The 12,708-nt window shown below is 38.8% G+C and overlaps 1 protein-coding gene across 2 annotated transcripts in view; it reads left to right on the top strand.

Annotated features, from left to right (window-relative positions):
- wdr17 (WD repeat domain 17) overlaps positions 1–12,708 on the top strand; it is a 41,240-nt gene that overhangs the window by 2,600 nt on the left and 25,932 nt on the right. For both annotated transcript variants that reach the window (XM_088420485.1, XM_088420486.1), the window contains exons 2-14: positions 642–770; positions 3,576–3,759; positions 3,834–4,064; positions 4,176–4,286; positions 5,592–5,732; positions 5,978–6,100; positions 6,604–6,791; positions 6,924–7,092; positions 7,200–7,291; positions 7,578–7,660; positions 9,654–9,740; positions 11,114–11,278; positions 11,485–11,600. In XM_088420485.1, coding sequence (XP_088276611.1) covers positions 642–770; positions 3,576–3,759; positions 3,834–4,064; positions 4,176–4,286; positions 5,592–5,732; positions 5,978–6,100; positions 6,604–6,791; positions 6,924–7,092; positions 7,200–7,291; positions 7,578–7,660; positions 9,654–9,740; positions 11,114–11,278; positions 11,485–11,600 — 1,819 coding nt within the window. The remainder of the gene's footprint in view (positions 1–641; positions 771–3,575; positions 3,760–3,833; positions 4,065–4,175; positions 4,287–5,591; positions 5,733–5,977; positions 6,101–6,603; positions 6,792–6,923; positions 7,093–7,199; positions 7,292–7,577; positions 7,661–9,653; positions 9,741–11,113; positions 11,279–11,484; positions 11,601–12,708) is intronic.

Genomic DNA, 12,708 nt, shown 5'->3' with positions numbered 1-12,708 from the left:
CATTGGTCAATGTTGTGCCAACAGCCAATCACGTGTCTTGTAGGAGCCCGTGACCTGACTGACAGATTGCCTGGCCGGTCTTCTTCATGAATACTGGCTCCTTCATTGGCTCCTGCCCTCATTGGTCAATGTTGCACCGAGTGACAACTCAAACGCATGGCAGCAATAGAGAGAGAGGAGGATGACGACAGAAAGCATTTGAGAAGATGTTACCTTGACTGCTTTTGCAATAAATGCGAATTTCAAGTGTAAACGCAGCTTGTTATCATGTTTGGTCAACTCAGGCTCCACTCTAGTTTGACCTCTGAGGGCCGTTACCCTGTGGGCAACATCCGCTAGGTTCTCCGACTACAGCCAAAAGATGGAAGATGAAACAGATGAAAGCTAATAAGAGAGTGGGATAAAAGTTATAATACGACAAAATTGAGAAAAAAATACCTTCAACAAATAGAGGTGTATTAAAATACACTGATAACCATCATGTATCATAAGTAAGATTACTGTATGTAGTATTATGATAAGCCAAGCAGCAGTAGTGTGTGCTTTGGTTCCATATAATGTTTTGCAAATAAGTCATATATGAGTGTACTTGATTCAGTTAACTGTCCTTACATATTTCTTATGGATGTGTATTTGTTTAGGCAAGAATGGCCAAGGTAAAGCAGGTGGGTTTACTTGCAGCAGGTTGTCAACCCTGGAATAACGACGTATGCGCTGCCAGTGGAGACCGCTTCGCCTACTGTGCTACTCTTGCTATATACATCTACCAGGTATACTAATTATGCATTTCTATTTGAACCTGATGTGATAGATACTTTTTGTCCCAAAATGAAATATCATTCAACCCCAGCAGCGGCTCCTGGGATTTAGGCCGGCGTACTCCCTTGATGAATGTAGAAGCAACAACCCTAAGATTAAAATAAGGAGACAAGATAAGAACAGTTTTAGCTTAGTTTGATTTGTCAGGAACATGCCTTTTTTCACAAACTCAGCATGTGGACAACAACTGCTTCTCTTTGATGCTAGCTATAATTGTTGTAGCTTTTACAGTATAAAATAAGATGAAACACAAATAAAGTGCATCTGTATCATAAGAAAACAAGAAGCATATACAGTGGGCCCCCGTGTTACAAACTTAATCCGTTCAGCGGCTATGCTCGTAACTCGAATTGCTCGTATGACGGGCAATCCAAACCTATGTTAATGAGTGAATGCGTGCAACGCGTGCAAAAACCTTACGTAAAAACATCACGACTTTATTCACATATTAAAAATTAGTAACATAATCTACTGTACAGTTAAATGAAATCACAAATATACAAAGGAAAAATGACATTTACCTTTGGGGCGACGTGACTTGAGCTGGTGGTGGGTGGAGGCGGAGGGAAGCAGAGACGAACCCGCAGAATGTATTTTTTTTTCTTAAACGAGAACTTTTCTTAAACGAGAACGTATCACCGGCGAGTTCCTTCTCTTTAATCCATAAAAGAAGAAGCCTCTCCATTTTATTGTTGACCGAGGTCCGTCCCCTGGCAAAGAAAGTCTTGCCCTTAGAAGATTGCAGAGCGGCCATACTCACTAGCAAGGTTAACTTTGCGTGCGCCTCCTTCATATTTTTTTATTATCTCCTGCTTCGTTTCTATTGTCATCATCCTCTTACTTCTTCCTTTACCGCCACTTGCAATTTTAGAAGCCATGTCTAACAAATAAAGTTTGCAAAGTCTTCCCAACACACCGACCAGCTGTGCCATCAAGCTAGATGAAGGCGTTCGGCCAAAAGCATATCGGCATTTCTGTGATTGACGTGACGCCGGCCAATAGCATATCGGCATCTCCGTGACTGAGACCGTGACTGAGACCGTGACTGTGACCTTATAAGACCAATAGCATATCGGCGTATCAAGCCATACAAAATTGTAATAAAAAAATGTGTCTTTTTGGCCAACCTTCTACCACCACTAGAGGGCAACATTTGTCTTTTTTTTTTCTGATCCGTAATTCATCAGGCGCTGGTCTACTTCTGTCTGCACTCATACGAATTCTTCCTTCTGTTTTAGTACTTATACTTAAATTTAAAACCTTACCTCAAACGAGTTTAAAAATACCCACTTCCATTTCCACCAAGAAATACCACTGGGACTGTATATCTCTAGGCCAGTGGTTCTCAAGTGTGGGTCCGAGTACTCCAAGGGGTACTTGAAGGAACTTCAGGGGGCACTCGAGATAAACAATAAACAAACATGCAAAAATCCCTAAAAATAAGGATTGAATTAATTAAATGTTTCAAGAAAATATAAGTTCATAAAAAACATTTTATTATTCAGTAGATTATTCTATGTCATTATTTTAAAAACACAGATTCTACCCCACACTAAAATGGTTTGTTCCAACTTGTCACGTGCCACATCTCGTTATGTGTGAAATGAATGATTTTTTTTGTTTTTTTTTGTTTTTTTTTAGAGAACACGTCTCTACTATGATCCCAAAAGAGACTTAAAGTTGAATATTTTTTGTGGACAAATATTCATTTGTAATTATTTCTTTTTAAGAACTGGTCTGACACTTTATGTTGATTTTTTGTGGACAAATATTTTTCAGTAATTAAGTTATTTCTTTTTTTATAACAGATCTCTGCTATAATCCAAAAGAGGACACTTTATGTTATTTATTTTTTGGTAGACTAAAACAAATTAAGTTTGAGAGTTTCTAAAGTTTAATAAAACAGACACTCATGGCATGTTATGTCTTTTTTTTTTTTTTTTCAACCCCAAAAATTCTTTGCACTGATTAAGGAGTACTTGGCTGAAAACATATTTCACAGGGGGTACATGACTGAAAAAAGGTTGAGAACCACTGCCATAGACCACGATACTTGTTCAAAAAACGTTCCAGAGAAGTGACAATGATCACCAAACTTTTACAATACAGAGTAATCAGTGTAATCTATAATAACACACATATATAGTGCATACCAATACATTTCCGCAGTACTAGATGGTTAATTGAGGAGAAATTGTACAACACAAGCTATCCTGTTGACAGTCGGCCCGGCACAGGCTTGTTGTGTCTAGAAAAATTGCAAAATGCCACTGGAATCTTATATATAGGTGTCTAATGAACCGCTGGGATGCCATTTCATCTCATTGCTATCATTCCTATACCCACTGCGATTTTTGTATAGCTGCGGTACGCAATATCTCAACAGTATTGAAAGGGTTAAACCATTTTCAAGCTATTCTTTCTCTTTTTTTTATAAGAGTTGTTCTCAGGACAAATAAATATACTCACATTACTGTGCATGCTTCAGTATTGTGGCTGTGGATTATGTAAAGTTAAAAATGAGTATATAAAATTAAATTAATTAATTAAATATAAAATAAATTTCTGGAATGACCAAGGTAATGAAGACAAAATACAGTTGGACATAAGTTATTCTAACTGTGTAAGTTGTAATTGTAGGTCTACCCTTCTTAGGCCTTGAAGGCCTCGACAGCACAACACTTTCCAAACTTCACTAGCGTTCTTTAGGATACCACTGAACTCTATAACCTAATATTTGCATCTGTCTCTTGTAGTTGGACAAGCAGTACAATGAATTCAAGTTGAGATCCATCATGTCAGAACACAAAAAAACTATAATGGCCATCAGTTGGTGTCCTGACAACCCCGATCTGTTTGCATCAGCTTCAGCTGATAACCTGCTCATTGTGTGGAATGTAGCTGAGCAGAAGGCTGTTGCGCGATTGGACAACACCAAAGGTAGGTGGCTGATCCAAGCCACGATTTATTGCCAGAAATGTAAACATCATCACAGCATGTCTTTTTTTTTTCAGGTGTCCCGGCTGCAGTGAGTTGGTGCTGGAATTCAGTTGATGGTGTAGCTTATGTCTCTCAACGTGGCCCACTGTATATTTGGGTCCATGGGAATCCTGACTCTGGAGTGACAGTGCATAAAGAGGCCCACTCTTTCCTGTCTGATATCTGTCTCTTCAGATGGCACCCAACCAAAAAGGGAAAACTGGTATTTGGACATACGGATGGAAGTCTGTCTATTTTTCAGCCAGGTATGCGTGTTACCCCAGCATCCACTTTCCACCATTTGTTTGGTTTTTAGCTTTTCCTAGCACCAAACAGTACACCAATTTGTCTTAACTCCTCTTTCTTCTTGTGTGTAGGATGTAAAAGTCAAAAGCATGTGTTGCGTCCTGAGTCTTTGGAGGGAACGGATGAAGAAGACCCAGTCAGTGCCCTGGAATGGGACCCTTTGTCAACTGACTACTTACTAGGTTGGGAAAATTAGCAGAGGTGGGCACTTCGGCAACAGCGACGGACTGTCCGTCAGGCCGTTGCCGACGGACGACCGCTTTACCGACGAATGACGGGGAATGTTTAAAAAAAAACAAAAAAAAAACGATGAATTTAGAATGTCGGTAGGGCAGTTTTCATCTGTCGTTGTAATCATCGGGATAGACATTACGCGAGATGGGATAGACATTATGTCATCTGTCCGTCAGTCCGCCACACCCCTTTTTATTACGGAAGTGTAAGTCAACTGATCAACTGATTTGCATGTTTGTCTGCTATATTGCTGCATCTTTAGAGTAGAAACTGCAATCACTCTACAGTCAATTTGACAATAGTCAGCGCCACCAAGCAGTAGAGAAATATGTTCAGTTGAGTGAATTAACTGGGTTGGTTCAATTCACTACTTGTCATGAGCAGCTATAATACAGCTGACTTTACTGGAGATTTCTTTTAAGTTGCCGGTTTCATTAACCAAAATGCATACTGTACAAGTGTACACAATCGTGCCAACCAAAAGTTAAAAGAAATGTTTAGAATAAAGTGTGAACAGATTTTTTTGTTATTTTGCTTTTTAAATGTTTTCTGTAAAGAAATTGGCTTGCTGATAAGAACATTATGGGATGCATTTCTACTTCAAGGAGGTCACTCTTTTACGTAACCAATGGGTGCACAACAAATTTGCATTCTTTCTCTGATTTACTCTTGGTCAGGAAATGCAAGGTTTTTTAATTCCTTAATTATAGGCGGTTTTTTTTGTCGATGGAAGTTGGGGGGTGGGGTGGGGGGGAGTGATGGGGGGGCGGCTCAAGTTGGCAGGGTGGCCGAACCATCTGACGGACCAGCGATGAAAATTTTCAGCGTGAAAAAAATGGCGGACTGATGATGATGTAAAGGGGCCGTGGCAAAAACAACCTTTTGTTGTTGCGTGTTTTAAAGGGACACACCCACACTACTTGTTTTTCACTCTACTGTCAGATGGGTGAAAAACAAAACAATTGAAGGTGCAGGTGGGTCAAACTGAGAGTAGCAGGGAAATCACTGAGGCACTAAATTGGCCATAGTCAGAACTATTTGTCATGTCATGATGGAGAAAGAACCCACAGATGTACAGTATGATAGGAAGCTCAAGAAAAACAACACAAAGTTTAACTTTTACTAAGCTATGGAAATACTAAAGCTTCCCAAATGAAATAATCAGCTCATAACTCCAAACATACCAGAAAGTCTGTATTTTACCTGCTAAAGAGGAGTAGCAAGACAAATGTAACAGTGACTCTTTTTCACAGTGTCCAACCTCAATAATGGCATCCGGCTGGTGGACAGTGAGGCCTTGGCTTGCATTACGTCCTTCTGCTTCCCCTCAGCTGCTGCATCAGTTCAGTGCCTTGCGTGGATCCCCTCTGCCCCAGGCATGTTCATCACTGGAGGTAAACAAAAAAACAAAGCAACATGTGTGGCAGGTCCACCTTTGTGTTTCTTGCCAAATACGATATCTTACATTTCATATTCCAGTATACAGTACTAAGTAGCAAGAAAGCGGGATACACTATCAGTCTGTTTTACAACAACACAAACTGTACAGTACCCTGTCATTAAGAAAGCAGGTAGTCTCCACAGTTGCAATTTAATATGAATGTAATGTTTTAAGCTAGCATTTTCTTGTCTCTTTCAGACTCCCAGGTTGGAGTATTGAGGATATGGAATGTATCTCGCTCTACTCCTCTGGACAGTTTTAAATTGAAGAAGACAGGCTTTCATGCGTTACATGTCCTCAACTCTCCCCTTGCAAAGAAAGGTATGATTAAAAAATGTTGGCTCTTGAAAGGGATACACGCATCTTACACTGTAACAGTGTTTCTCAAATTAGTGGGGCAGGAGGCGATATTGCGGGGGGGACCCCGGATAAAGGATTTGTTTTTGGCATGTGAAGTGTAATTGTGATAAATAAAGGATTGGCATCTTTTTTTTCCAGGCACTTTGAATACTTTGACTATCTATCTATCTATCTATCTATCTATCTATCTATCTATCTATCTATCTATCTATCTATCTATCTATCTATCTATCTATCTATCTATCTATCTATCTATCTATCTATCTATCTATCTATCTATCTATCTATCTATCTATCTATCTATCTATCTATCTATCTATCTATCTATCTATCTATCTATCTATCTATCTATCTATCCAAACATCCATCCACCTATGTATCTATCTGAAAATTAGGCTTTACTGCACCATCTTTAGCCAATGGCAAAATAACAATTTGTTTGATTCTGCCCCCTCTGTATAAAGCACAGAAATGCTGTGCTGCAGATAAAAGTCAGCACACCAGCTCTACGAGTGAGGCAGTACCTCCTCCAACCTTGTCACAGAACCAGTCCTTCTCTTTGCCTCCTGGCCATGCAGTGTGCTGTTTTATGGATGGAGGGGTAGGACTCTATGACATGGGTGCTAAGAAGTGGGACTTTCTACGAGACCTGGTAATCCAATTGAATAACTTGTATTGTGTATTTGTCTTTAAATATTCTTTTTAAGTAACTGAAACATAATTTGCGTTATGGTAGTGTCGTGTGCGAAAAAGACTATTATATTCCTCAGTTGCCCATTTTCAGGGCCATGTCGAGACCATCTTCGACTGCAAGTTTAAGCCTGATGATCCTAACTTGTTGGCCACAGCTAGTTTTGATGGAACCATAAAAATCTGGGACACAAACACACTAACAGCAGTTTATACCTCCCCTGGAAACGAAGGAGTGGTTTACTCCTTGTCCTGGGCTCCAGGTACAAACACAAGCACCCACTACCCACACCTTAGACATGCACACACAAAATCAGTAAAATTTCTTAGTTTCACGGTAGAATGTAAACTCTCTTTATGTGTTTTGAAGGTGACCTAAACTGCATTGCAGGAGCTACATCTCGCAATGGAGCTTTCATTTGGGACATCAGGAAAGGAAAAATAATCACACGTTTTAATGAGGTGCTAGAAACTAATTTTGTTTTTTCACCGTATTTCTTGAAATTTTGTTTATTTAGGGAGAGTAACTTTTAGATGCAAGATCATAATCGGTAATAACTCATTCTTTTCTATTACATTTTTTGTCTGTTCTACTATATACGTATTGTGGATGAATATGATATTGTTAAGCCCTACAGTTTGTGACCTTTACCCAGATCAAATCGGTTTTTTGTACCTTTTACTTCTTCAGGTATACGTAAATGTAAAAACCTGACCCTTTGTTAATGTTGGTTTGATCCTCCTCTAGCATGGCAAAAATGGTATATTTTGTATATCATGGAGTCACAAAGATTCAAAGCGAATTGCAACCTGTAGTGGTGATGGATTTTGGTAAGTGAGCATTTTATTTTCATATTATGATATGACAGTGTGTCATTATGATGACAAAGTATTGATTACCGGTACATACATAAATTGCCTACAATTATCGGCACCCCTGGTTCTGGGCACTCCTACAAGACACGTTGTTGTTGGAGTTTTAATCTACTCCTGCCCTCATTGGTCGATTGTCGCACCGAGCCAATCACGGGTCCCGTAGAAGTGCTCGTGAGCTCATTGACAGATTGCCTGGCCAGTCAGTTGAGGACTTTACTTGGAGCAATCGCCCAGTGAAGTTCACACGGTGGCGCCGCCGAAGGAGAGCGATGAGGAGGAAAGAAAGGAAGCTGTCACCTTTAGTACTAAATTGGAATTTCAAGTGTAAACTCTGCTTCATTTCCGTTTGACTGTTGTGATCCTGAAGCATTTTGTAGTCCTGTTTTAATTTTTTAAGGTATTCGTGGACTTGCTTCGCAGTGTGATCCAGCTCGGCGAATTACCTGCTTACCAATTGGTATACTTTATCATTCCTCTTCACGGAAGAGAATTGGCGTTGCTCGGCTTCGATCCCATTAACGCTCAAGATCACTTCGTCATCTGTCCATCTATACATGAATATCTTACCCGCTTTAATCTTTTGGAACTCTCGGAATGGAGATCAACAAAATCAAGTGAAAATAAAAATGGTTGTGTATTATCGGCTGAGCTCACATACCCAAAAAAACAAACCCCCTAGCTCAACCAATCAATTAGCGTTAGTTTAGATAGCACACACCCATCAAGCATAGGTAGTTGAAGACACTATTCGCAACTAGCTACTTAACCCATCAGACCTGGAGCGTTTTTTCTTGGTGTGAATGAAAAGGAGAACTCACACTTCCAGGGTGCAGCGGATAGCTCCTGATAAAGTTCCTACAGTGTGAAAGGTGCTTATGTTTTCAGGATAAAGGGTCAGCATTTCATGAAAACTGCACATTTGTCTTTGCACTCATGATGTCAATTAACTCTTTCAGTGCCAAGCGTTATCTGAAGAAGAACGCCCTAGAGTGCCAACCAGTTTTGACCATTTTGACGCATCTTTCAAGACCGGCAAGACAGTAGATTGTATTGTACAGTATGAGTATGTAGACATTGGCGGTAATAGATACCTTATGAAAGATTGGAATCCATTCTTTACCTAGAAAAAGAAAGTAAGATTCTATCTTATTCCGTTCTTTCGTAATCACTGTTCACTTTGAAAACAGGTCATTTGAGTGACACCAAGCTATCTTGGACAAAAAGAGAAAATGAGCTTTTTTTGTGAAAAGATGTGGATTCTTCATAATAGTGACTTTGACAAAAATGTTTTTAGTAGAATCTGAAACACTCAACAGTCCTTCCCTTCAATAAAACACAAACAAATGTAGTGAAACTGTGTTTTTGATGGCAAGTATAACAGTTTGCGGATGTATATAACGACATTAGAACAGTACTCAATTGGCATAATATTAAGGGGAGTGCTGACCACGAGTGCCATCTAGCCATTCATTAAAAAAAAAAAAAAAATAGGTGATAAGAACTCTTGATAAGAACACACAACCTAAGTATTTTACATGACGAACATTCTCATCCATGGCACTGAAAGAGTTGGTACGACCCCATTTTACCATTAAACAACAATTAATCTTTGACATTGTTTCTTAAGATGGGTGAATACAGAAAGAGGGAACTTGGACCGTTCCACTTTGTACAATCTCTCCACTTTGTACAATCTCTCTAAATCATCCAACGACTTGGATCCTCTCCACTGCACTGTTCTATTTAGGCCCCTCCACAAATTTTCAATGGGGTTGACATCTGAGAATCGCGATGTCCATAGAGCAGCTTAATTCTGTGTTCTGTGTGTTCAATAAGAAGTGAATTTATTTAGGGCTTTTCAAAATCTTAACCAGGGGTGCCAATAAATATTGACAACATTGTATTATGAGTTTTTGTTGACTAACTTTTTTTTTTTTTAAACGAACAGTATCATTCGGACCATTGATGGTAAACTTCTTCATAAGTACAAACATCCTGCTGCAGTTTTTGGCTGTGACTGGAGTCAAAACAACAAGTATGTTCTACCTCCTTAACAGGGAAAGCAATGTATAATGTACCACAGCTCAGTTAATTAAAAACACAATCCACGAAGAAATCAAATCCAATTCATGGAGTGAACACATAAAATGTACCACATAAGACAGTTTAGTGCAGGGTAGGGTCCGGTTCCTCGAGAGCCATATCTTGCCTGTTTTTGACGCGTCTCAATTTTAACACACCTGCAATTTTTGGCTGTGACTGGAGTCAAAACAACAAGTATGTTCTTCCTCCTTAACAAGGAAAGCAATGTATCATGTACCACAGCTCTGTTAAAGAAAAAAAAAGTGTGTTAGGGAAGTTACTTCAATACTGTAATGCATTCTTTATTACTTATTACTAGCGCTTAAAAGTATTTAGTTACATAACAATTTTGCTGTAACGTTAGCAGCTATATCTGATAGCCGATATCATCGTTATTGTGTTAAACGTACTGTTTAATATGAGTTTCTGTATGCTTCATCTTGATACACATTAACCAAAACTATAGATTATTATTAATAGCAATTCTACAATGAAAATTAGCGATAGCTTACCTTGTCATTATATCTAGTTGAGACAGGGATCTTGCTGACAAGGTTTCCAAATGCTGGTGAATCCACTGTGGAAAACTCAGCACATCTTCTACATACTCCACCACGAGTCTCCTAACTTCTTGAGATGGAAGTGGCTGCTTTGTTTTATCCCCACTGTCAATCCTCCGTGTGATTTCTTTTCACTAACTTCACGTTATTATGGCTCCGCTCTAAATGCTTCATCAAATTACTGGTGCTAGTTGGCAAAGTGGACAGTTCTTTAGATGTTGCGCACAAAGTTCCCCTAACTATTATGTTCTTTTTGTCTTTATTGCTGATGAACTCAAAGTAATGGGTGTATGTCCATTGTGTGTACATATTGTCCATATTCAATCTGTCGTCTGCTGCTGCCGCACTCACCTCTGCTGTAGTAGATACATTCTAATAACATGAATCTCTTTATGTTTTTGACATTTGAGGAAAAAAAACACCATCTTCAGGTTAAAAATGCATTGTACCAAGTAAAATATGACTATTTCTGTGTGTGTAATATATTACACTATTGCGTTACAACAAAAAGTAAGGCATTACAGTAATTAGATTACTTTTGGCATGTATTACTCCTAACACTGGAAATAGGTCACTTTATGAGCTAAATCAGACACCGTGTGCATGTCTGACGTTGATCACCGTGGTCCAAGGCCCCCTCACGGAGTTTGTGCGAAAGCTCCGTCGCATCGAAAATTAGGAGGAACATTGATTGCTTCAGGGTATTAGTTTTTTTATACATTAACATTGCAATATTAGTTTTTTAACGTTTGACCTTTTCCCACAGGGATATGATTGCTACCGGTTGTGAGGATAAGAATGTTCGCGTGTATTATCTGGCCACCAGTTCAGACCAGCCACTCAAGGTCTTCACTGGACACGTAGCTAAAGTATTTCATGTCCGTTGGTCCCCACTCAGAGAGGGGATACTGTGCTCTGGATCAGATGACGGGTGGGTTTAAACACGAACCGTTAAAGAATAGAATAGAATCTCTTTATTGTAATTGTGTAGCTATTATTACAATATCTATTATACTAATAATTATGTACATTCTACATAATATTACTGACTTCTTCTGAATGTATGTTTTTTTTGTTATAAAGAAAAAAAAAGGCCCTTGAAATTAAAGAACGACCTGTGTGATTGTGTTTGGACAGTACTGTTCGTATATGGGACTACACACAGGATGCCTGTATCAATGTGTTGAGTGGTCATACAGCACCAGTCAGAGGCCTCATGTGGAACACGGAGATTCCATACCTCCTAATTTCAGGTATGCTTTTTGTACCTTTCTTCATAAAGCTCTGCTCATCCCCAATGAACCCAGTTTGAGTTCATAAAGGAGCAGTGAACACTTATTACAATGTACAAAACAGGAAATAATGGAACAAAAGAAACACAATTACAAGTAAAACATAAATAGTTGACAATTTTCATAATGGGTCAAAGTCCGCCGGAAAAAGTATCCACCCGGCCTCGTTGTTGACAACAAAAGGCAATAAGGCGGCGCTTGATGAAAGTCCTTTTGAAAGTGCAAACACAGATATGCAGAGAAAATGGGTCTAGTTTTGAGTTATGTGGATATCAGTCGACCCCCCAAATATGTGGGTTGAAAATGAGGAATAATAAACGCGACTTATACGCGTTTACGTTAAATACGGTACGTTTAGTGCAACCGTGTTCCAGTACACTCCAAATAGAACAGATACTCAGTTCAAACTAAAATCATGAAGAGATGACAGAAATATGTAATACTGTAAATCTATTTAATTTGAAGTCTAGCTGTTACACGTCTTCTGTCATACGTCAACAAGATTTAAGCAAATGCTACATCCACTCATCCCTTGATTTAAGCATGTGTGTAGTAGCTCCTAGATCCTCAATCTTCGCACCCCAATACGCATTTGAGGTACTCCAAAAACTGGCTGCGTGAAATCAGCACGTTTTGAGGAGCAAGGAGCTAGAAACGTTGCAGTGAAAATACATGAGCTGAGTCATGTATCCAGCAGCTCAAAACGTTGCTCACTCTGTTCTGCCATGATTTCCGGTCTGTTTCTTTCAATCAGCAATATGGTCCATACCCTTTCCGGTTTTTCTTAACTGTACTTCGTTTCGTCTTTTGTTAATGTGTTTCCTGAAATGTAAAAGTGTTTTGGCTTTTGGTCATTTCTTTTCTGAAATGTAAATTTGTTTCAGCATTTGTTACATTGTTTTGTGAAAACCCTGACCCCCTTGTTTTGTCTCTTTTTAAAATGTTTTCTGAAATATAAATTTGTTTCTTTTTTTTATTTAAAAGTTTTCTGATATGTACAGTAAATATTTTTTTTTGCTTTTGGTCATCTGTTTTTTGAAATGTAAAATTGTTTTGTCTTTCGTTAAAA

Source organism: Hippichthys cyanospilos, chromosome 7 (assembly GCF_059441005.1).
Source record: "Hippichthys cyanospilos isolate Australia breed blue-spotted pipefish chromosome 7, RoL_Hcya_1.0, whole genome shotgun sequence".
Classification (NCBI taxonomy): Eukaryota; Metazoa; Chordata; class Actinopteri; order Syngnathiformes; family Syngnathidae; genus Hippichthys; species Hippichthys cyanospilos.
Note: the sequence above shows the minus strand (reverse complement) of the source record. Positions and strands in the feature narration are given on the sequence as shown.